The sequence below is a fragment of the Notolepis coatsorum genome (assembly GCF_963971535.1).
Source record: "Notolepis coatsorum genome assembly, chromosome: 5".
NCBI lineage: Eukaryota > Metazoa > Chordata > Actinopteri > Aulopiformes > Paralepididae > Notolepis > Notolepis coatsorum.
In genome coordinates, this window is record NC_140169.1 from 108515240 (window position 1) to 108541669 (window position 26430).

Here is a 26430-nt window from a genome sequence, read left to right on the forward strand (position 1 = left end):
TGGGGTATTTTGGGGTATTTTCTGGTATTTTCTGGTATTTTGGGGTATTTGGGGGTATTTTCTGGTACTTTGGGGTATACTTTGGGGTATTTTAGGGTATTTTGGGGTATTTTGGGGTGATTAGTAGGACCCATTCCAAATGCTATTTATAGGGTTTTGACCATAATTACACTACTGTTGCTGTTTTACGATTAACTGTAATGAATTACGGGGGTCATACAGAACACGTCAGTCAAACTAATGAACGAAAGCTTATTTCCGCGTTGAAACTAATGCATGAAACTGATGAGAGCATATGCCGTCCGTCTGCAGTATCCATATTCTACCGCCGGGCGCCAGGTACGGATTCCCTGAGCTGAGCGTAAATATATGCACAAAGTCAAGCACAAGTTCAAATTGATAAGTCACACACTTTGCTTAGAAATGATCGTACGCACCGGTTACGCACATATCTGTGCGTACGCAACGTTGATAAATGAGGGCTGCATATAGGCTAATTTACAGTTTAGAAGAGAGGGGGAAAGTGAGGCTTGATGCAGACTAATAGCATATAGGACAAATCTGGTACGAGTATCTCCCTAATATCCTACCTCGGAAAAGCCCCTTCCCAATATTACCTGTTTAATATGATTCAGAGAATTCAGTGTCCCTCTCAAATGGAAAAAACAACAACAACAATGAAATACCACCAGGCGTGTTGTGTACAATTCCACCCTGACCTGCCCGCATACGCAGGCCTCTCATGTGACATCTCTGCTGCTATCCAACGGTTTGCTGTTGTGCTCAGCGATGCTGTGACTTTATATATTATATTATATATTGCAGCGTTGGACTCCTCTGCCATCAAACTATCAGATTCATCCAAAGGTCCAGCCGGAGTCAAGGATACCATGGGAACTCTGTGACTGCTGTAGCGTTGATACACGCTACACACAGATACACACATATACACACATATACACACATATACACACACAGACACACAGACACACAGACACACAGACACACAGACACACAGACACACACTCACACACTCACACACTCACACACAGACACACACACACACACACACACACACACACACACACACACACACACACACACACACACACACACACACACACACACACACACATGCAGACACATTACTACACATATTCTCTCTCTCTCTCTCTGTCTTTATCTCATTCTCTCTCACTCACGCTCGTACAGTATATACACACAAACCCCTGGCCGCGAGGTGCCGGCACTCCCACCCCTCATCAGTCACAATCCATTCCATCATTCCTTCTTCTCCTGTTCCATCAAAATGGAAATGATGGACAGACAATCTATATGGTAATAGTACACAGGTCCTGTATATATATACTACAGCCTCTCTGGTAAGGCAACATGGACGATCTCTCTCTACAGGCCTTTGTCCTAATCTGCTGTCATTTCCATTTCCAAGAAGATATTCAAAAGGAAATAACTGTGCCAAAGTAGGTTTGGTTTAACTTTTAAGTCATTCAAGAGCTCTTTTTTCCCCCACCTCTGATAGTAGATGGAGGAGCCAGGCTGTACTTTGCAATCACAGATTCTCATTGGTTGTGTGTGTGTGTGTGTGTGTGTGTGTGTGTGTGTGTGTGTGTGTGTGTGTGTGTGTGTGTGTGTGTGTGTGTGTGTGTGTGTGTGTGTGTGTGTGTGTGTGTGTGTGTGTGTGTGTGTGTGTGTGTGTGTGTGTGTGTGTGTGTACATGTCTGTATGTCAGTGTGTGTAAGTACCCTAAAATGCACATTTGAATGCTTGAAAGCGTAATGTGAGTATGTGCATTATGCTGTGTGTATGACAGTCTGAGTTTATGTCTGTGTATAGTATGTTGAGTTGAGTAGTACACCAGTTGATAGTATTTTTCATGGTAATATTTGTCAAATGACAGATATCCTATGTTGATTTGAGGGAGCTTTTTAGGTCTGATTCAGGAAGAAATTTGTTGTTGACACTGCAAACCACCACAATTAAAAGGATGTACTTGATTTGGTTATTGTAAAATATAATTATTATTTTCTCCTGTTACTCTATTTTCTCATCTCCTCTTGTATCGGTTGTCTATTTTCATCTATTGTTACTGCCAACTGCCGAGATGCCAAAAACATTTACCATAATATTTATGAGTAGCTGTTAACCTGAATCTCTGGGTACAAGAGTAGGATACGACATACAGTAGTGGGGATGGGGGAAAAAACAACCAAAACAAAAAAGGGATTCCAAACAGGTACACTTGGTCATCTCTTCCAGTAGCTAATGTAGGAGAACCCCCCAAAAAGATCAAAACAGAATTAAAAGAGTCCAGTGGGTTCAGATTTGAATAAAAAAATGTCCAGACAAATGTTAACATTTTACCAAGGTTTACTAAAACTACTGTTTTCTGGTGCACCAGAGGAAAAATGTATTCAACACCTTTGGCCGTCTGCCAGTTTATATACCTAACAAGAATATATATGATCAGGATGACAGTTGTTCCCTTAAAAGCACATTCATTTTGATCTTCACCAAATTATACCATCTTCCTGTTGTTCTGGTTTGTGTGAAAGGAAGGTGTGGGGGTGGTATATTGAGAACCTGCCTGCTAACTTCATCTATGTCTATGTGTGAGAAAGAGTGTGTACAAGAGCACGTGAAATTATTTACTATCTTGTTTTGTTCAAAATCCCCCAAATACCTTAAGCACCATGAAATATCACGACCAAAGGAAGAGAGGTGTGAGAGAGAGAGAGAGAGAGAGAGAGAGAGAGAGAGAGAGGAGAGATATGCTTGCACAGCATCGCACAGAAGATACTTTATTGAGGACCAGTGCAGAGGACAGAGAACAGACAAGCATTTAGAGTGTGTTTTCCTACAGTGTGAGACAATACCAAATACAAATGGTAAGAGCACAGTAACAAATGATGATGTAACACACCGACTAAGGAATAATAATACAGTGGTGGTGATAGACTTACTGTATATCTAAGCTAACAAAGCACACATACACAAACCACAGCAATGATATAGGGAACATTATGTACCCAGGGAGAGGAGCAGCACTTACTTTGTCTCAGGGTCTGCTGTCCATTCACCCCAGAGGAAACAACTGAGTTGTTTTTAACTCCCTAAAGAAGAGGCGGTGGGGGGTAGACCAACCCTCTACTTACATAGAGTGGAGGGGAACATGTGGAGCTTTCAAGGTTGGTTTGGAGGTTTGGCGCTTTCAGCTTGTTTGGGTAGCCCATTCTGATTAGCCCTTTTATGATTCCCTGTAGTAGGGAATCCTGAACACAGCATGCAGCTGGTAATTAGCCCCTTTAGGACCATGGGTCCTTATAGGAATCCTGAACAATTACTAATATTTGATTAATTATATTTGCTATGCATAAAAGAAGCAACTCAATCCCCTTCACTAACCAGAGCTACAGTAGCACTTGATGGCTCTACACAGGACATGTCCTGAACACGTCTTGAATCACCAAAACCACCAAAACCACAAGAGATGGGGAACAATACCTACATTTTTTTGAGCTAAAAATAGTAACTTTTTTCAAATGTTCTTTTTTATTCAAATGTTTTATTTAAAATGGGAACAAACTGTAGACAACAAAATGTTCATAAATGTTGAGTCCTATAATAACTCTATTCATTAACTATTCATTCTGTGGAGCAAACACACCTGATGCAGAGTTGCCAATTTCATGTTAACCTGATCACCCAATATTTCCCACCCTCTTCATTACGCAGTTTTATTGTTTTTGACAGCAAAGAAACATTCGTTTGGAGAAAGAGGGGAAGGGGGGATTGAGAGAGAGAGAGAGAGAGAGAGAGAGAGAGAGAGAGAGAGAGAGAGAGAGAGAGAGAGAGAGAGAGAGAGAGAGAGAGAGAGAGAGAGAGAGAGAGAGAGAGAGAGAGAGAGAGAGAACCTGCTGGCTCTTGACTTGCTGCTAAGGGAATGCATTGTTCCATGCCAATTTAGGAGGCGAGATGTTATTTTGTCCTCTGGGACCCACCAGGCTGGCTGTGACTCAGCCTGCATCCAAAACTCAGTGCCTGGAGAGGAACAGCATGCCCACATAACAACCGGAGGACAACCCCAAATGGATCGTACCCATGAAGATGTGTTGCTCTCAACTGAACTCTGAACTCGTCTTAAAAGAGTGGGGCTCTGCCTCACATTAGGGCAGCATCGAAACCTTGAGGTAAAATGAATGTGATAAAAAGAAGTCGCCTATTCTCAGTCCTTGCCCCACAATGGTGGAATGAACTACCCACCCCAGTTAGGACAGCCGAAACACGTCCAATATTTCGCCGTCGAATAAAGACGCACTTCTTCAACCATTATCTGAATTAAAAAAGAAAAAAAATATCTAACCCTAACTAACCGTACTGTCATGCACTTGTCCTAATAAACTAACCTACACTGTAGCACTCAACACTTTGATGAACATTGTTGCTCAGCTGATAGAGTTGTGCCCTTCCTGATGGCTTGTCGTACAGAACTTCTAAGTCGCTTTGTATAAAAGCGTCAGCTAAATGACTAAATGTAAATGTAAATGTAAACATAAATAAATAAATAAAATAAGTTTGGTGGACTGAAAATTGATAACCAGAGAGTTATTGAACAAGGTTAGGATGGGGGAGCTCCAGTAGCTCACCACGTACCGCGAGTGCTATTTCAGCGCCGTGGACAACCGCGCTCGCGCGGATCTGGGGCTGAGCGCGTTCGAATCCCGGACGGCAGCCGTGCCTTTCCCAGAGTGTCTTTCCCCCCCATCTGAACCCTTTCAGCCTGCTTCTGTCGGTCGAACTTGACCAAGTATGAATGCGAAGAAAAAGCGATAAACGCTAAAAGAACCAGGTGACTGGTCAAAGTTTAAAAAAAAATAACAAGGTTAGGATGGAGTATCAAGATGGAGATCAAACTCAGATGTTCCGTTGGCAGCCGTGAGGTTGGAGATGGGTTTATACTCAGACGTCAAAGTTGTTGAAAAGGTTGCAGCGAGCCTACTGGCAACAGCTACATGAGGGGCGACAGTGGCTCGGGATGTAGAGCAGTCATCTGGTAATCCGGAAGTTCCAGGTTCGATTCCCGTTCCTCCCGGGCAGCGTGACAAAGTGTCGTTGAGCAAGACACTTAACCCCTAATTGCTCCCAATTGTGAGCAGGTTGGCACCTTGCATGGTTGCCTCCGCCATCCACTCACACATTCACACACACATTCACATACCGATGTATGTGAATGTGTGTGTGAATATGTGTGAGTGGATGGGTGAAATGTGAGGAACAAATTGTAAAGCACTTTGGATAAAAGCACTATATAAATGCCTCATTTGCCATTTAAATGCCTAATTTACATGCAGCTGGCCAAAAATTTAATTGTGCATGTAATCAAATCGACGTAAGCTGACTTGGACAATGCAGAGCTGTGATTGGCCGCTGCCCTGGGCTGGGCCTGACATACTTCATACATAGATTGTGATGAACTACATTACAAACATGGACCAAACCGAAGAAAGACTGGCCATGGAAGTCCGAAAATAAAGCCATTTGCAGCACAGTCACCTAGTGTTTCGGCGGCATACTGCAATTCACACGTTGAATTGACGTGGAAGTGTGTCAGTCTAGCTCCCATGCAAATTTTTTTTAGGGCAGCCGATATATATCTCAAAAGTATATCTCGTCCGTTAGTGGTCAAAAGGCTGTGTAAATAGCCTTGAGCGAGGGATTTCTCACTGGTCAACAGCAGTAGACTGTAGCTGCATGTGAAGTGCATGTGAAACCATGTTAGTGTGTAGCTGAAAAAGAACAAGTGGACTCAGTCATCCTATGGGTTATTAAAGGTTAAATCAAAGCAAACAGTGACATATGGAGTATCTCTTGCACTGGTACTACAGTAAATCAGTCAGTACACACAGTATAATTTTTTTTCCATTACCTCCTTGGACCCATTCCTGATAGGATGCACATTTTCACACGGGAGAACAGCCTCTCCCTGAAGGTCAGCAAAACGAAAGAGATGATTGTGGACTTTAGGAGGTCGGGGGCCATGGACTACAGCCCCCTCAGCATCGACGGGGCACCGGTCGAGAGAGTGAACAGTTTTAAGTACCTCGGAGTCATTGAATGAATGAATGAATGAAAACGTTGTGAAGACCAGCATCAACACAAGTAACAATAATTCTACATGCCGGCGAGATGTATTATACATAGAATTGTGTTACTGCAGGTGAGCGGGTGTAACTCTACAGGGCACGGAGTAGCACCATGACAATTACTTTGTTTGATGTGGAACTGTACTGAACTGAACTGAACTGAACTGAACTGAACTGAACTGAACTGAACTGAACTGAACTGAACTGAACTGAACTGAACTGACCTACTCTGCTTTATTGGCTGTGTTGTGGACCTCTTACCTGGGGGTTCTGGGAAATCCTGGAACAGAGTTTTTGATTGTTGGTTTTGCTCTGCTGGAACTGTGTACTTTGGGTAAACAATATATTTGTTGTGCATAAAGAGAGGTGTTGAGTGACTTGTTTAAGTGTAACATCAGTTGATATTGCGACACATTGCACTGTGTTACAAGGATTCATGAGATGTATATGGGGTATTCAAGTATTGAATTGTATTGTAAGGTTTGACACATCTTTGACTACAAAAATTGTCAGGCCTCGACCTGACTGGTACCCCAGCAAACTTAAGTCAAACCGTTGTACCCTTCCTGCTGACTTGTTGTACAAAACTGGTACAGTAAGTCGCTTTGGATAAAAGTGTCAGTGAAATTACTAAATATAATGATACTGCTGTACAATATGCACCTCAACATTAGTACGATGATAGTATATAATTTAAAGTGAGAACAGTAGCTCTTGGTAGCTCCCTACTTAAGGGTAAATGGATCAAAACTTCTCAATTTGGCAGATGGGTAATTGTTGCTCTACCCCTTTTTGCTCTCTGTTAAAGATAATTGGCCTTCTGGCTAATTAAGAATCAAACAGAGAAAGTGCTGCTTTCCTTTGCGTTCTAGGTACTCCTAATAGCAAATGTAATTCTGCTTCATACAATATGCAACGCTATTGTACCAGACACATTAATTCCAAGCAGGTATTCATTTACATTGTTGAACAATATTGCATTATTAATATGTTTTTTTTCCTAGTTTGTGAAGAGCATTGGGACTAAATGTGCTCATTATATTAATAAATGTATCATTTTGATTTATATTTTCACAAATTGTGTCAAGCTAATTGCAAAGGATGGATTGGAGGATTGGCTTATACTACTATCTGACAGGAACTACTACATACAAAAGCTAACACTCGCTAGCTCACAATGGAGTCAAAGGAAAGCCTGCAAAAGACAAAGGCGGGCCAAACAGGTACACAGGACAGGGATTTGTTGGATTCATGTTTGAACTGGCAAGCCTGAGTGTCATTGGATGACAAACTGAATTAATGGATATCAGTCTGGGTTTTCCAAATCAACAGTCAATTGATTGATTGATTGATTGAAAAGTTCACACATAAACCTCACATAAAACATGTCCAATCTAAACTCTCACGAAGCATTTCAGTCATGAGTAAAGTAAAGCACATCCTGGATAGAAAATCACTCTACATTCTCTACTGTTCACTAGTTTTACCATATTTAAATTACTGTGCTGAAGTCTGGGGAAACAATTATAAGTCTACACTACAACCACTTTTTATACTCCAAAAAAGGGCCATAAGGATAGTTCACATTGCAGGTTATCGTGATCACACTAACATATTGTTTCTGGAGTCAAAGACATTGAAGTTAAATGATCTTGTGGAATTTAAAACGGCACAATTAATGTATAAAGCAAAAAGTCATGCACTTCCAAGAAACATTCAAGAATTGTTCTTTGATAGGGAGGGGGGTTATAATCTGAGGGGAGAACACAATTTAAAGGTGCTAAACGTACGCACTACCATGAGAAAACACTGCATCTCAATATGTGGAGTGAAACTGTGGAACAGTCTAAATGTGGTGCTAAAGCAATGTCCAAACATGAGACAATTCAAACTGATGTATAAGGAAATTATGTTCACAAGGTACAGGGATGAAGAAGGGACTTGATATTCACGGGTGTTTACATTTTTATTTTGTTTTCTATTTTATTTTATTTTATACATATATAGTTTTTGCTTTTTGTTTTGCATATATATATATATATTTTTTTTTTCTTTTCTTTTCTTTTCTTTTTTATGTTTAAAATAGTACACTCATTTGAGTAGTGGAAAAGGGGTAGGATTAAATAAGTGTATACTTCTTCCTACTCCTTTTCGAACATGCAGATTGAGTTGTTTTTCTTTTTTGTTATTGTTTGTTGTATTCATTGCATGTTCGAAATAAAGACTTCAAATCAAAAAATCAAAATCAAATCAAAAGTTTATTAACAGATTGCAAAATGGGTACAGTACAGTACAGCTCAATACATACAATTGTTAAGGGGATGCAGACCAGAGAAAGACTTTCGTCTTGTTTACATCAGGGTCCCCCATTTTCAATTCATCATAACATATATGACATACATGACATACAGATAGACAGTACTGTTACATCTATACATTTATGACATATCAGATTTGCAAATACAGTACTGTTTGTGATACAAAAAGTGTCCAGAAAAAGAGTGTATATACATTTGACGTAGAAACTGTACATTGGAGGAGGTTGGGTGGGTGGGGTGGGGTGGGGTTAGGTGGGTGGGTGGGTGGGTGCTGTACATTGGAGGTGGGGGGGGGGGGGGGGGGGGGGGTAGGGGGGGAGACACTGTACACTGTACATTGGAATACTGTCAAAGCCATACTTGGTCATTTACTGTACAACTGGGTTAGGACATTTGTAGGGGCCAGTTTCGAATTGCAGTCTCCCGTAGGTGTTCTTTGAGAGTGTTTTTGAAAGTGTGTAGTGATTCACATTCCTTTACAGCTTTGGGTAGGGCGTTCCACATTGATGTGGCATAATTGCGAAACGTGTTTAGTCCCTTGTTTGAGCCGAATCTGGGTTTAACATGATTTGTGGAGCTCCCTCTGGTGTTGTGATCGTGGTATTCACTGACCTTTGGGAAGTATTTTGACATGTACATGGGTACCTTGGTCGCGTAGTGTATCTTGTAGACCAGGCCCATTGCAAGTTGCTGTACTCTGTCGTCTACTCTAAGCCATCCTAGGTTGTCAAAGTGGGCAGGGGTGAGGTGGGTTCTAGGAGTCAGGTCAAGCAGTAGTCTGACTAGCATGTTTTGAGATGTTTGTAATTTGTTTTTTAGTGCCTTTGAGGTGCTTTGGTACCATGAGGTGCAAGCATAGTCGTAGTACCCTTGAATGAGTGCTCCTGCCAGAGTCTTCAGGGTATTCTTGTTTACCAGAGAGGAGATCCGGTACAAGAATCGAGTTTGTTGGTTGACTTTTTTTATTACATTGGATGCCATTTTGTCACAGGAAAGATTAGCCTCTAGGATGGAACCCAGGTAGGTAATTTCATCTTTCCTTGTGACAATATTGTCACCCACTGTAACCGAGAAGCCGTCGGTCTTGCTGAGTTTGTTATTTGAACCGAAGAGAATGGACTCTGTTTTGCCCATGTGTAATGATAGTTTGTTGTCGGCGAGCCATATGCAGATTTTGCCTAGTTCCGAGCTGAGGGCTTTTTCAACCTGTAACTTGTTCTTGTCAGAGACCAGCAGGGCTGAGTCGTCCGCAAACAGGAACGAGTTGCAGTCACAAGCTGACGACATGTCATTTGCATAAATTAGGAATAGTAGCTGTCCTAGTATGCTTCCTTGTGGAACACCACAGCTCACTGTGAGGGGGGGGATAGGGTACCGTTTACCTCCACCATCTGTTCTCTCCCCTCCAGGTAGGATTGTATCCAGCTCACTGATAGACTATCAAAACCGATTGCTTTTAGCTTGTCAATCAGAATGGTGTGATTGACAGTGTCGAAGGCCTTTTGTAGGTCCAGCATGACCATGCCGCAGTATTTGCCCGCGTCCACCTCTTGTTTGATGTGGTCGTTCAAATAGAGAAGGCATGTGTCAGTGGAGTGGGATGTTCTGAAGCCAGATTGGAATTCGTAGATTAGATTTTTTTCCGCAAGGTACTTTTCGATCTGTTTGTATACTATTTTTTCCATGACTTTCGAGATGGATGTAAGGATAGAAACAGGGCGGTAGTTGCCTGGGTCTAATTTGCTGCCCTTTTTGTGCAGGGGTGTTACTCTTGCAATTTTGAAGTCCTTGGGGACGTGTCCCTGTTTTATGGAGAGGTTTATTATGTGTGTGATGACTGGGGTGATGGCGGCTGCTGAATCTCTGAGGAATTTGGAAGGGATGTTGTCATGGCCAGTGGCCTTGTTCGGTTGGAGGGCGCTCAGTTTTTTGAGTACCTCATCTGTAGTTACCATTTCCAGTTTGAAGTCGTCTTTGTGAACGCCTAGGTTCTTGTAGTATGCTACTATGTATTCTACCCCATACTGCCCTGAGTGGGAGGGTAGTTTGTTTACCAGTGTTGTGGCTATGTTTGTGAAGAAAGTGTTTAAGTAATTGGCTACATCCAGCTTGTCTGTGATGAGCGTGTTGTCCGTCTTTATGTTTATGTTTGAGAACCTGGTTTTAAGTTTTTTACTGCAGCCTAGTTGATTGTTGAGTAATTTCCAAAGTTCACATGGTTTATTTTTGTTTTCCTCAGTTTTGTCATTGATGATTTTTTTTTTGCAGTTTTGATCATGGAGTTTACGTCATTTCTTAGTCTGTTTCTTTCTAGTTTGAGTTCAGTCACGTAGTCTTGGAGTTCACTGCTCGTGCTTTTGGTAAGCTTTGACTGACTTTTACGAAACTCAGCAATGCAGAGTCATTTTGCAATTGACAGTAATTGACAGCTCTGCAGTAGCCTATACACCCAATCCCAATCCTGATCTGTGCTTTTGTCTGCCTCAAAACCCTGCTGCAGTTTGTGATTCAGAACATTCTCTGTTTATCCTTTTGGTATTCCTCCTAGTTGGCATTCCTTTTCAGTACGAGAGAAAAACAGAAATGGGTTAGCAATCGGATCAGGTGTGTGTGTGTGTGTGTGTGTGTGTGTGTGTGTGTGTGTGTGTGTGTGTGTGTGTGTGTGTGTGTGTGTGTGTTTGTGTGTGAGTGAGTGAGTGAGTGAGTGAGTGAGTGAGTGAGTGAGTGAGTGAGTGAGTGAGTGAGTGAGTGAGTGAGTGAGTGAGTGAGTGAGGGAGGGAGTGAGGGAGTGAGAGAGAGATAGATAGAGGGAGTGTGTATGTGTGTGTGACCAAATAGGTTTACAAGGGCAAGTTTGTTTATGTAGCAGGGTGGATTATCCCTGCTTCGTGGGAACGGGTGAGCACAATCACTGGGTAGCGAGACACAGTAGAGCTCTGTCTGACTGCACCTCCGTCTTTGAGTCTGGAGCTTCGACTGGAGGCTGGTAGTGTGAGTGGATGGGGCCCGGGATTTACCAACCTGGTCTGGTACTCTGGTCTTCCTCCTCTGCAGCAGGGCGATCAGCAGTACTCGCCAACACGCTCCTACTTCCCCCAATTGCTCCTTAAACCCTCCCACACCTAGTGACTGAATTGTAAATAAATACCCTGGGTCCCCCCCGCAAGCAGTACCCTCCCTCAATGACCCTAGAAACCTTATAATGAAAAGGAAAAGGTGGAATAGGAAGGGGTTAATTATGTTAATGTTACCCACACCAAAAGAGTTGTTAAACGGCTCATGGATAGACACTCACACAGAATTCCCATCTAATTCTTTAATGTTACTTATACTGGTCAGTTACAATGATTTAATACTAGTGACCAAATGGACTGAAGTCCCACTATAGTACCGTTGGTAACTCCATACCTCATAAACACGTATATTATACACCCACCTCTGGGTTAATATCAGGAATAATATACTTCAATGTGTTTGACTCATCGCCCACGTCTGGGTCTTCACCCTGTATAATACCTCCAAAAGGCTTTAATTATACGGCAAGAATAATACCTCTCTAGGCTTTATTTATAATGCACCAGGTCTGTAACTTCCCCACAGGGAAAGGGTTAATTAGATATTATTAAAGAACAAACCCGTTATCACACTCAAAGAAAATTTAAAGAAATCAAAAGGTGGGCCCACAAATACCTTACAAAAGCCCTATGCTAATGCCAGCATGTATTGTTAATGGGGTACCCCTTAGGAACTGTATTAAGCAACGTTAACTTCGCCCGCAGGCTGCACCACACTGTGTACTGTGTAATAGCTCCGGAGCATTGATGCTCAATTGTACTCAACCCAAAATGGCGGCCGCGCCGCACCACCACCGTCCGGGTGGCAAGATGGCGTCGAACGCTCTCGTCGCAGGTGCTAGCAGGCGGGGCTGGAGCAGGGGCAGTAGTGAGCTGAGAGCGTGTGCTGGGTGTTGGCGACCCCTGCCGGTCGGGACGAACTCCCGTGTGTTGCAGGCAGCCAGGTGTAGATCTGGTTGTAGGCAGCCGGAGCAGACTGGTTGTAGGCAGCCGGAGCAGACTGGTTGTAGGCAACTGGTTTGGTCCACGCGCGTATCTAAGCTCGCCCTCACTAACACTGCAGCTACACTCTGGGTCCCAAACAGCCCACCTGTTACACGATTATACTGTGGCGCAACGTGGCTGGCTATACCACCGGTCTCTTCAGCGCCGCGCGCCCGGTAGTCTACTGAAGTCAGACGGAGCCGTTAACAGCATACTACTATACCGCACACAGTAAATACTATAACCCGATAACGTTAGACGTTAGTCTCGTTAGCTCCAGACTCTCTTACTCACGCACTAACCCGTCGCTCGCTCCGGCGGGGCTCTCTGGGGGTTCTTTAATGGGGCTATTCCAAAGCACCTCCCGTCGCAGCTGCGACCGTTCACAGCAACATCCCAAGCAGAAGAGAGCGTCTCTCCTCTTCCGCTTCCATATATTTCCTTCCATCTCTCTCCGACACTCTCTGCCTGCCACCGCCCCATGCTGGTCGCCAACTAGTCACACAGGGAAAAGACTGATAGAGTATGGTCCAGTAATCCTGTTCATAATCCATATTCCAGCGATAGAAGAAGGAGGAGCTCGCATCATTGTTCGTGAGAATATCAATGGAAACTAGTCAACATGTCTTTGTGCACAAAGGGGAGATAAGAGGCAAGTCAGCACATCTGGATAATAGGCATATTTTCCAGGTTGCTACATTTAGGTGTATTTGTGCATCGGTGTGGGTTTGTGTATATTTCATAGCCTCTCAGGCAGAAACATTGTCAGGATCGACGTTCAGCTGGCCCGGTAGACCTTTCATAAACACACACACAAACTGGCATGCACGCACGCACGCACGCACACGCACGCACGCACGCACACACACACACACACACACACACACACACACACACACACACACACACACACACACACACACACACACACACACACACACACACACACACACACACACACACACACACACACACACACACACACACACACACACACACACTGTGTTGAGGTCTGTTAGCCTGTGAGAATAGACAGACCGGATGACGCTGTGTGGTTTGGAGAGAAAAAGGTCAGACAAAGGTCACCCACCTCCGCCCCCACCGGAGACAATGCAGGGAGGAAATCAAGCTTACCAGAGTCAGTAGGCAACCAAGGATGTCAGGCCATGTGATAATGTCTTTGTTAAAGAGGTTGGATGGTGGACTACAGAAAACGTTGGACAGAGAATTTACTTTTTCTAACCTATATATTTTGCCACATTTACCACCGGCAACACAACATCATATAAAGTAAGCCCTTTTTACACACCTGACCTGCATAAATATACTAGGACAGACATGCAATAAAAGCAATAAGGATCAACGTATACTATGTACAATCAGACAGTTTGGTCTTCAGTCGACCAATACTTTGTTAAAAGAAAAATTAAGTCTTTATTCATCACGTCTCATCAGAAGGACGATGTTAGTGAAATGTTTCTTCTGCTACACCTCCCCCACACACACACTCTTCACCCAATAACAGATAAAGAGATACAGAGATAAGGGAAAACTCTCCATACAAGCCTCACTAGGGACGGTAGGCTCAAAACCTTGAGAGTCCAAAGGGAATATCTATATAAGGGAATATCTAAGTGAATGGTATATGATGCAGTCAGTATATTGTACAGTTACTAGACAGAGTCTTTACTTTTGTTATTTGCGATCCAGATGGCTTGTGGGTAGTATCTTCCCTTGAGCCTCTCTGTGTTGGCCTTCAGGCTGCGGTAGCATTTGTCTGATGCCAGTAGAGAGAAAAGTTCATTGTTCGGATGGCACCAAACCTAAATCTATGGGTAGATGGGGACCCCATGTCCTTGCCATGTCAGGCTGTAAGACTAGTATTTCTCAAGGTCGGTATACATGGCAACATAACCATGTTTTGAAAGAACTTAGCTTAGCAGTAGGAATTGAACGACTACTACAGGTCAATTCAGGATAGATAGATAGATAGATAGATAGATAGATAGATAGATAGATAGATAGATAGATAGATAGATAGATAGATAGATAGATAGATAGATAGATAGATAGATAGATAGATAGATAGATAGATAGATAGATAGATAGATAGATAGATAGATAGATAGATAGATAGATAGATAGATAGATAGATAGATAGATAGATAGATAGATAGATAGATAGATAGATAGATAGATAGATAGATAGATAGATAGATAGATAGATAGATGGGGGGAGGAGAGATTGTCCAGAAACCACAGTTGCAGCAACGGGAGGGGCGGGGATTTATGACACTAACTACAATGCCGTCAGCTGGGGGATGGGACTTTGGTGATGAGACAGTCTTAGGCTGCCCCCCTCCAGCACGCGTACTAGTCGGCTGCTGTCATAGGCATATGTCATGTAATGGAGAGTGTGTTCAATTTGTCTGTGAGGGAGAGAAATGTAGAGGAGGTAGGTTTTTCAGCGGACAGGAGTCAGGTCGGCTAAAGAGTGCTAAGGATTGGGAGATGCAAGTAGATTTGGGAGGAAAACTTGTTCCATGAGAAATAGTTACTAACCTGAGGCCAGACCTTGTTATGTGTTATGGTCTGTGAGTCAGCGGATAGTTTATTCAGTCAAGGAGACTTCACCGAATGAGGCCTTGAAAGGAAGTCAGTGGATTTGATTGAGGAAAAATAGCTGGGGGCCAAAGTAAACAAAGGGTAAGAGTGTCCTTTTTCTTTTGTTTCTGTTCCATGTGGGATATTGTTATGTTTTTGACACAAGGATAAGATAACACAAGGAAGTTCTAGAGAGTAACAACATGGGCAGATAGAGCTAGTATGGAGGGAGGTGGTCCTGGGACATCAGAGCTAGCTGTTTAGCGCTGCCGAGGTGTTGGCCTAACCGTTACCTAATGAAACACCAGCTCACATCAAAGGGGCATGGTTCTGTTGAAGTAGGCAATGCAATACAATACATTTGTGGTGTGTCGTTCCATAGTATAAGTATTCATAGGCATGTTAGACTTTCATTTGGCAATGGGATTGGGTTTATTCATTGAGCGCTTCTCCTTATCATTAGGGTGCAAGTATCTTGTGTTTTATTATAAAAAAAAAGAAAATCCTGAAAAATGATGAGCACATCTCTGGTATCATTAAATTTAAAGAGGTATTTTATGAATGATTGCGTGTGGGAACATTTGACATTTAACATTAAATCACTTGTGTTTTTGTCTGCCCCTCGCTGGCAACAGCAACCCGCCCCCCCCCCCCCCCCCCCATGTCTGCTGAGACAAAACATTGGATTGCCTCGGGGACGTGTTGTCTGCAGACACATAAACATGGAAAGAACAAAAAAAGAAACGTCAAACATTTTACCTACCGAACCCAATTTGTCACAGAGGGAGAACAGGGAGTTATGGAGGTCGGGTGCGGTGACCCCGGGACTGGCGTGTTCCACCGCCGAAATGTAGCCTGGATGTGTCAGGAACCACAGCTGCTGCTCTTAATTACCAGCCTGCTATAAGAAGGCGTGCCAGGGAGGTTTAGGCATTCAGGGAGAAGTGTCTCATGTGCTCGCCTGTTTAGTATTTTGTGTGTTTACTCGGAGAACACAGGTCCATTATTCACGTTCAGCTCTGAGAATGAGTCTGATTCTCTTCAGCAAATTCTGTAATTATTCTTCAATCAAGGCTTCATCAGAAAAACATCAGTGAAGCTGCTGACCCATGCAGTAGCTGTCTTTCGTTTTTTATTTATTGTAATCTTTCGGTAATAAAAGGTTAAATTGTTTTCGTTCCATAGTGTGCTCCCGTTCTTAATGTGCTGTAAGGCATGCAGAATCACTAAGGCACATTACGAAATGCCAAAGACTGGCGGATATAATAAAATTTTTATCTCCGGCTAACTGATTGAACATTTTAAAGCCACGAGTGATGGAGGACATGAAAGAAAGAAAATAAAAGAGAGAAGGAGAAGGATGTCTTTGGTTGTGCCTGCAGGCAAGAGTAGGGCCTATCACTTTAGATCAGGGAGAAGCAGTGAGGGGTGGTCTTCACCGAGGCCAGGAGTGTCGGAGGCTGATAACCACCGAGGCACCCTCAGGATCCACACACACACACACACACACACACACACACACACACGCACACACACACGCACACACACACGCACACACACACGCACACACACACGCACACACACACGCACACACAGTGCTCATGTGCTTATCTGCAGGGAATGAGAGTTCCCTCTCCACCCCCACAATCGTTCTGCCATTCCCCTCTCTTTATCGACTCCAGCACAGTCATTTATTTGGGAGATGGAATCAGAGCAGCTCCCAGCGCTAACATGCTGTAGCTCTGGAGAGCAATAAAAGGATGAGTGGAGGGAGGGAGGGAGGGAGGGAGAGAGAACAGAGAAGAGGAAGAGGGCAGTTAGTGTTGGAGGAGAGCAAAGGGCACAATGCGCAATGTCAAGGATGGCAAAGAAACAAGGGATGGACAGTCAGGTGTAAGGAAGAGAAGAAGAAAGAGGGATGTAACTTTACAGTCAGATATAAACAAGAGAAGAAGAAGGAGGGATGAATAGTCAGATAAAAAGAAAAGGAGGATGGATGAACAGTCAGGTGCAAAGGTGTGCTCGAGAAGAAGAGGGAGGATGGATGAACAGTCAGGTATAAAGGTGTGGTCGAGAAGAAGAGGGAGGATGGATGAACAGTCAGGTATAAAGGTGTGGTCGAGAAGAAGAGGGAGGATGGATGAACAGTCAGGTATAAAGGTGTGGTGGAGAAGAAGAGGGAGGATGGATGAACAGTCAGGTATAAAGGTGTGGTGGAGAAGAAGAGGGAGGATGGATGAACAGTCAGGTATAAAGGTGTGGTGAGAGAAGATGAGGGAGGATGGATGAACAGTCAGGTATAAAGGTGTGGTCGAGAAGAAGAGGGAGGATGGATGAACAGTCACGTATAAAGGTGTGGTGGAGAAGAAGAGGGAGGATGGATGAACAGTCAGGTATAAAGGTGTGGTGGAGAAGAAGAGGGAGGATGGATGAACAGTCAGGTGTAAAGGTGTGGTGGAGAAGAAGAGGGAGGATGGATGAACAGTCAGGTATAAAGGTGTGGTGAGAGAAGATGAGGGAGGAGCGATGAACAGTCAGGTATAAAGGTGCGGTGAGAGAAGATGAGGGAGGAGGGATGAACAGTCAGGTGTAAAGGTGTGGTGAGAGAAGATGAGGGAGGAGGGATGAACAGTCAGGTATAAAGGTGTGGTGATAGAAGATGAGGGAGGAGGGATGAACAGTCAGGTGTAAAGGTGTGGTGAGAGAAGATGAGGGAGGAGGGATGAACAGTCAGGTGTAAAGGTGTGGTGATAGAAGATGAGGGAGGAGGGATGAACAGTCAGGTGTAAAGGTGTGGTGAGAGAAGATGAGGGAGGAGGGATGTATCGGAGAGGTCCGTGGACTGAGAAGTGAAAATGGACAGAGAGTACCAGAGCAAAGAGAGACAGAGCAAACGAGAGTCACAGGGAAAGTACTGAGAGACAGTGGCGTAATAACCAAGAACTCATAGAAAGCCACTGGCAGAAGGGGGAGAGGAGGCCATGCTGTGTCTGGCTGGGGTCACACAAAGCAAAGAGGTGGAATTGGTACGACAATATAATATACCAGAGGCTGAGGCTGCAGAACGCTGTGTTCTCCAAGGAGAGAAAAGAGTAAAGGCTGCAGTTTGTCTTGGGTAATTGTCAAGAGGAACTTTTCAGAGGAACCTTTCAGAAATGTGTGTGATGATTTATAAAAAGAAAATTGGAAAAGTCTGTGGTCTGTGGACATAAGTTCTACAGAAAAAAGTATTCGAACATGCCGATGTGGTATTCTTCTGGTCGATGATGGTAGATGTATACCGTTATAGGAAAATGGGAGTTCTGTACTACTTCTTAATATCAGAAGCTTCTTTATTCAAAAATTAAGGTTCAGTTCACAAAAGTGAAGTCACTTTGACTTCAAGACATCCTTCTAAGAGGGTGGCTGGGTGGCGCAGCGGACTAATCGCTCGTCACCAACACGAGAGACACTGGTATCGAATCCGGCTGTCAGCGTTGCCTCCGGCTTGGCCGGCCGTCATACTGGCTCAATTGGCAGAGTCAGCGGGAGGGAAGCCGGAGGGTGGTAATCTGGTCGTTGTAAACAACGACTCCTACAGGTCGGTCAGGGCACCTGCACAGCGAGGAAGGGAGATGGTGAGGGTAGTGTGAGTTCTCTCTGCATCAATATTATATACTGTTACACTCCCAGACCAGCTCAAGTCTGGGAGAGTCAACACCACAGACAAGGAGTGGACAATGGTCTCATACCACCCTCTAGTGGTCACCAGCAGATGGTGCAGGCCGGCACATTAACCATGTTGACAAATGTAATGAATATAATTAATAGTATGATTAATGTGGTTTCATGGTGTGTGCTGTTGTTAACTTTCCCTCCCCTTGTTTGATGTTGTTCCCCTGTCTGGTTGTGTTTTGGTAATTATGCTTTTGTGTCCTTGTGGTTGATGATTTGTTTTAGACTGGCTTGCCAGCTGTTGTCAATTTGTAAAATTTGTCTGTTGTGGGTTGTCCTCACTTGGTTGTGGCGTCATTCCTCCGTTATACCTGTTCCTGTGGTGTCTTTGTCAACGTTGTCCATGCCCTGTAGTTGTGTTCTGTCTAAGTAAGTGTATATTAGTGTTCTGTTTTATTGCTCTTTTGTTTTGAGTGTTCAGTCCGGTTTTTGGTTAGGTTTTGTTTTCTCTCAGTGCCAGCTCGGCTGCGCCCTTTTGTTCATGCTTTAATGTACTTTTGTCACGTTGCTAAGTAAAGCTCTTTAATCTTGACCGTCGTCTCCTGCCTCATATCTCTTCTCGCTCTCGTCCTGCTGCACTGGGTTCTACCTCCACCCTCACCACCTTACCCCGTTGCAACAGAATGATGCCACCATCTAAGAACCCAGCGGACCGAGTGACAGGGACAATGACCATCATTAGTGGCATGATACATGATGGGGATCATGCAAACTACACCCCTCATAAATGTTTTTTTTTGTTAAAGCTAATCCAGTCTGTCGTGAATGAGCGTCCGGAACTGGAGCCACAGATGGATGTCTTGACCGGCCAGGTCACAGACCTCATGGAGAGGTTTCGTCCTGCTCCACCCTCCACAGCTAGGGCAGCCCGTCTGCTAGCTTGGCATCTGCGGTTGGCTGCGAAGGCTAGCAAGACTAAAGGGGTTATTATGACCGGAGCTGCTAGCTTATTTACGATAGCTAGCTTAGGCTCTGCAGCTAACCAGGACCCTACCGCCAGCGTAGCTCCAGCAGTGATCCCCCTAGCTTCCTCTACTGCTGGTTCAGGTCCTATAGCCAGCGTAGCACTTGCGGCTAGCAAGTCACACAAGGCTAGCAAGTCTAAGAGGAGTGGCACAACACAGAAAGCTAGCGTAGCTCCTACTGCTAGTGTGGCTCCTGCTACTAGTGAAGCTCCGGTAGCTACTTCCTTAGCTCCGGCTAGCATAGCTCCTGCAGCTAGCAGAAATTCACTTAACATGGGTCCCGCAGCTAGCACAACCCAGACAGCTAGCGTTGGCCCTACAGCTAGTTTGGCTCCTGCTACTAGTGCAGCTCTGGTAGCTACTTCCTTAGCTCCGGCTAGCATAGCTCCTGCAGCTAGCAGAAATTTACTTAACATGGGTCCCGCAGCTAGCACAACCCAGACAGCTAGCGTTGGCCCTACAGCTAGTTTGGCTCCTGCCACTAGTGTAGCTCCGGTAGCTATTTCCTTAGCCCCGGCTAGCGTAGCCCTTGCGGGTAGCACAGTGCCGGCACCTAGCACTGCACAGGCAGCTAACCAAACCTTCACTGCCAGCCTGGTTCCTGCCAGGGCAGCTCCGGCAGTTACTGTTCCTTCTCCAGCCCCTACGCCACGTCTTGCCGCCGATACCGGTCCAGTCTCCACGCTCTGCCCAGCCCAGGTGCTCCCCGGCAGGGGGTCAGAGGAGGCAGGACGCCCAGCCCAGGTGCTCCCCGGCAGGGGGCCAGAGGAGGCAGGACGCCCAGCCCAGGTGCTCCCCGGCAGGGGGTCAGAGGAGGCAGGACGCCCAGCCCAGGTGCTCCCCAGCAGGGGGCCAGAGGAGGCAGGACGCCCAGCCCAGGTGCTCCCCAGCAGGGGGCCAGAGGAGGCAGGATGCCCAGCCCAGGTGCTCCCCTGCAGGGGGCCAGAGGAGGCAGGACGCCCCTGCCCAGCCTCTACACCTGGTCCGGCTGCTACGCCGGCTCCCGGCTTCCCCGCTGGTCCAACCCTACACCGTGACCGGCGCCCTGGTCCTCGCCGTGGTCTTCGCCGAGGTCTACGCTGGGTTCTACTCCGGGGGTCGTCGCCGCCACACCTCCATTCCGGCTCTCCCGATCCGGTTCCTAGTCCGGCGACGGGAGGGTCCCTCATCCGGGATCCTGCTCCGGTGTCCTTACCCTCGCCCCTTGGCTCCAGGTTCCCTGACCGGCCCCCTGTTTCTCTCCCCACCTTCCCTCTCCGGGCCTCTGTTCCCGTCCCCACCACCCCTCGTCGGACCTCTGTCCCCGGGTCCAGCCCCCCTCTCCGGGCCTCTGTCCCAGTCCCCACCCCCCCTCATCGGGCCTCTGTCCCCGGGTCCAGCCCCCCTCTCCGGGCCTCTGTTCCCGTCCCCACCCCCTCTCTGGGGCTCTGTCCCCATCCCCATCCCCACCCCCCCTCTCCGGGCCTCTGCACCAGTTTTCAGACCCCCTGGCTGCTATGCCCCACCTGGGTTCTTTCCTCAGACTCCCGGCCCCAGTTCTCCGGGTCCTCGTCCTCTGTGTTTTCCAGGGTCCCGGCCTCCTGCTTCGCCCGTGTCCGGACGATGTTCTCAAGGGTCTGAAAGCCCCCCGTTCGGGGGGGGGGGGTACTGTTACACTCCCAGACCAGCTCAAGTCTGGGAGAGTCAACACCACAAACAAGGAGTGGACAATGGTCTCATACCACCCTCTAGTGGTCACCAGCATTAACCATGTTGACAAATGTAATGAATATAATTAATAGTATGATTAATGTGGTTTCATGGTGTGTGCTGTTGTTAACTTTCCCTCCCCTATTTGATGTTGTTCCCCTGTCTGGTGTTTTGGTAATTATGCTTTTGTGTCCTTGTGGTTGATGATTTGTTTTAGACTGGCTTGCCAGCTGTTGTTAATTTGTAATTAGTCTGTTATTTAAGTGTGGGTTGTCCTCACTTGGTTGTGGCGTCATTCCTCCGTTATACCTGTTCCTGTGGTGTCTTTGTCAACGTTGTCCATGCCCTGTAGTTGTGTTCTGTCTAAGTAAGTGTATATTAGTGTTCTGTTTTATTGCTCTTTTGTTTCGAGTGTTCAGTCCTGTTTTTGGTTAGGTTTTGTTTTCTCTCAGTGCCAGCTCGGCTGCGCCCTTTTGTTCATGCTTTAATGTACTTTTGTCACGTTGCTAAGTAAAGCTCTTTAATCGTGACCGCCGTCTCCTGCCTCATATCTCTTCTCGCTCTCGTCCTGCTGCACTGGGTTCTACCTCCACCCTCACCACCTTACCCCGTTGCAACAATATACTAGCAAGATATAGATATATCCACGCGATTAGCTTTAGTTCTTATTTATTGTCATTTGCACTGTTGGTGTAGTGCTATTATTTATTTTCGGACATCAAATGCATCGTTGAGGCATGACTGTAAATGTAAAACGTAATTTCTTTGCATACAAGTATTGTCATATTTATTTAAATTATGATTGATTAATTTCAAGGAGGCCTGTAGAGTTGACATGAACGAAAGCAACATTATTCCTCCCAAATAGAGCCCTTAAAGAACACGGCGCACACCAGTCTGTCGATTTACGACTGCTCTTCAGCGCTCCTAAATCCTGCTCTTAATCCACCGAATCCAGGAGAAGGGACCGTTCGTGAATCCCAAAATCGGCCCGAAAATGTCTTAAGTGGCGCTAAAACCAAAAAAATTTAGATATTTTTTCCTCAATTTTGGCCGCTTTGCTTTTTTACACTGAACCAAACAAAGACGACATAATGATGCCCCTGTGTATGAATTTAGATTATAAAAAAGGTAGCTCGAATCCAGCAATATGATTGGTTCATAGCCATGGTATAATGAGCGTATCCACAGCTATGATTCGAATTCCTTTTCACAAGTCAGTATCACTCCGCGTCTGAGGAAAAAAACCTTAGCCTCAAGACGTCCGATTGTAAACGGGGCCATTCACATCCAAGCAATGAGCAGAAACAGAAATGACAAGCACTGCCCTACTGCCACCTTGATACAATGTAAGTTTTGATTTAATATTTTTTGGTCAATGTAAAAGGGGAAAACCACAGATGACGTTGACAGAAACTTGCTTGCAGTGTGAAAGTCAAGTCACACTAACCTACTGTAGGTAATTATATTAATCATATATTTTAGGTAAAAGGGCTCAAATATGTCCCCTTTTAAGATTCAGTACAATGTATCATGTTTAAATCATGGTTCAATTATCAAATTTACCCTTTGATCTCTATCCCCCTGGATATCAACAACATAAAAAATCAGCCATTTCAGATATCTAATCTGCTCCTTCTGAAATATTGCATAATACACAGGGGTCACATCAGCTGCTCTGATTGGCCCATCAGTTACAAATAGCTGTATAACTACGCAGTATGCACGTTCCGAGACTCGCGCAGCATTATGACTTAATTGTCATAAGTGAATTGTATATAGAATTCCCTCCTGTCCTCCTCCACTGCCTCCCTCACTGTCCCGACATCCAAGCTTAAAAACTTTGGAGATTGGGCCTTCTCTCGTACTGCACCCCGACTCTGGAACTCCCTCCCCCAGTCCATCAGAGACTCCCCTACACTCTCCACCTTCAAAGCTCGCCTCAAAACCCACCTGTTCTCCCTTGCCTTCAACCCCCCCCACCCATAACCCCCCCCCTCCAACCTGATTGATGTCTGTCTCCAGTCTTTTTTGTGCTATCATGCTGTCTTCCCTGTTCCCCCCATGGTCTCATCTTCCTTTTGTTTTGTTTCTTTGTTGTATCTTTGTTTTTGTTTCTTTGCTTTTGTTTCTTTGTTTGTACTCTTGCTCCCGACTATTGTCAGCGACTTCGGGTTATTGAGAAGCGCTATATAAATAAAATGAATTATTATTATTATTAGAAACAACTCACCAAAATTTACTTGCACAACTGATTAAAAAAAAAAATCTACAAAAAGGGGACACACCCCCCTTCACCCCCCCTCACCCCACCCGCCACGACCATACAACTATACGTAGCACCCCTCCGCCACTGACCACGCCTCCAAATGTGTCCCCCCCACCACTGACAACAAAGTTACGCCCTTGGCCTAATCCATGTCAAAAATAGTAGCCTATAGTATACGTCACACACACACACACACACACACACACACACACACACACACACACACACACACACACACACACACACACACACACACACACACACACACACACACACGAGAGAGAGGGAGTATAGCTTATAGCAGACTTAGGGCTAAATCCACAAAGAATGGATTGCACGGAGCAAGTTGCACCCTTACTTAAAATTCATTATGAATTGAAAATGGGGGACCCTGATGTAAACAAGACGAAAGTCTTTCTCTAGTCTGCATCCCCTTAACACATTCCCTGCCACGCAATTTGAGCATCTTATACCATTCTCTGCCAGCACTGTAAGTCTATGGAGATGTTCACCTTCTTTGCAGGGCTATAACTTTTTAAATTGTATTGCTAAATTGACATTACTATGGCCCATTTAACATCGATTATCTATCGTTCAGGATGTAGGAACGTTTTACTTTTTCATGCATACATTCATACGAAAATACCGTCTAGAATATAAATATGTTTTTATCGTTTTCTGCAGAAATTCCTAGAACGTGAGATATAGGCATAAACGCATATATAGATGATCAAATGCCGTTTGTTGCCGATCCACGCTATATTAAAAATGTCAACTGTACATGATCCTAAACGTTATGACTGATCATGCGCGGATGAACGGAGGGGGTGGGTCGTTTATAATTCCGTGATCGTCGTTAAATGCTTTATGTAGTATGGGTGATATATTGATCAGAGCAGTTTGCATGGATAATAATAAACAAACAGGCTGAAAGTAACGTCAGCATCCTCTTACCGTTCGACGATGAGACTGGAGGAAAAAGATCCCACTTATTTGACGGCGATCGCCTAAATCCATTTCCGGTTTGTATAATCATAATACATGGCCAAATCGTATCGATTATTGCGTTATGGCAGCGATCGCTACACACGGACGCGTGTCTACAGTCCCGCAACAATATGCGAGTGGCCGGACGCATTTCGGAGACGCACCGAGATCGACTCGGCCATTTCCGGTTTGGCAACTCGCAGAGTTGTGCCGGCTCACACTGCATCAGACCAGGCTCTGTGAGGGAAATATGAATAACATGGCAAATTTCTTTTTTATATGATCTCAATAACGTCGTACACCGTGGATTGGCAGAATTAGCATGAACTTGAAACACGTTGTATGACGTTTTTGGCGCAGGATGTGTTAACTTTTTAACCTTTATTTTATTTAACCTTTATTTGACCAGGTAGTCACTTGAGATCAAAGATCTCTTTTTCGAGCAAGACCAATCTGTTAATACAATTTTCATTCAATCAATCAATCTGCACAGTGATTGATTGAATGAACATTTTATTAACAGATTGCAGAATGGGTACAATACAGTACGGCTCAATACACACAATTGTTAAGGGGATGCAGACTAGAGAAAGACTTTCGTCTTGTTTACATCAGCGTCCCCCATTTTCAATTCATAATGAATTTTAAGTAAGGGTGCAACTTGCTCCGTGCAATCCATTCTTTGTGGATTTAGCCCTCAATGATTTTACAATATCTTTGCTAATGAAGTGAAATATTTACTATCATCAACTATCCAGTTAGTTTTTATAGTGTAACTTTTGGCTACTTCATTGATCATCATCATTGAACACAGACTGAAAGAGAGAGAGAGAGAGAGAGAGAGAGAGAGAGAGAGAGAGAGAGAGAGAGAGAGAGAGAGAGAGAGAGAGGAGAGAGAGAGAAAGAGAGAGAGAAAGAGAGAGAGCGAGAGAGAGAGAGAGAGAGAGAGAGAGAGAGAGAGAGAGAGAGAGAGAGAGAGAGAGAGAGAGAGAGAGAGCGAGACAGGCTTAGCCCCCCCTTTCGTCACTATTGGAACTCCACGAAACCCAGCTATTTAGCTTAGCTTAGTTAGCATTAGCAGCTAACGTTAGTTAAGGTTTTGAACCCAAGAGCAGAACACAAGGCAGAGGAGAATGAGGCGGTTTAGAATGTTTAATTCAGGTACCATGCAGACAGGTGTTAGAATGACTGGAATGTGCAAAAGGAGAGAGGAAGGTCACTCCATGTGATTCCCAGGGAGAGTCCAGGCTGGTGGTGTCTCGGGGTGAGACGCAGACCGGGAGCATGCAATCCTACACACAGAGAGACAAGGTTAGGGCAGGGCAGGTATAGAGACAGAGCAAGCAACAGTTAGGAGTCCTAGTACCAAGGCAGGTGAAGCAACACTCGGACGAGGAGTGGCAGGAACACAGGTCTCATATCCAGGCCTGGTGATGATCTGACAAGTCTCAGTTGTGTAGGTTGATCCAGAGAGACAGCGTGTGTAAGCACGGACAGGAAGCTGCCCATATAAGGGTGTGGAAGCCTGCTGCCAGGCAGGTGAGAGAGAGGCCCTGGCTGTGGTTGTAACAAATTCAGTTAAAGGAAAACTCCAACATTTTGGGAAATTAGCTTATTTAACATCTTCCCTGGAGTTAGACAAGAAGATGCATACCTTTTTTGTCT

General features: G+C 44.9%; 1 protein-coding gene across 1 annotated transcript in view; it reads left to right on the forward strand.

Moving 5' to 3' along the window:
- The window catches only part of ino80 (INO80 complex ATPase subunit), a gene marked incomplete at its 3' end in the record, with an annotated part of 127825 nt that extends 106782 nt beyond the window's left edge, over positions 1 to 21043 (forward strand). The window contains 1 exon segment of the mRNA XM_084314217.1: positions 21035 to 21043. Coding sequence (XP_084170343.1) covers positions 21035 to 21043 — 9 coding nt within the window.
- Positions 21044 to 26430: the final 5387 nt, after the last annotated feature.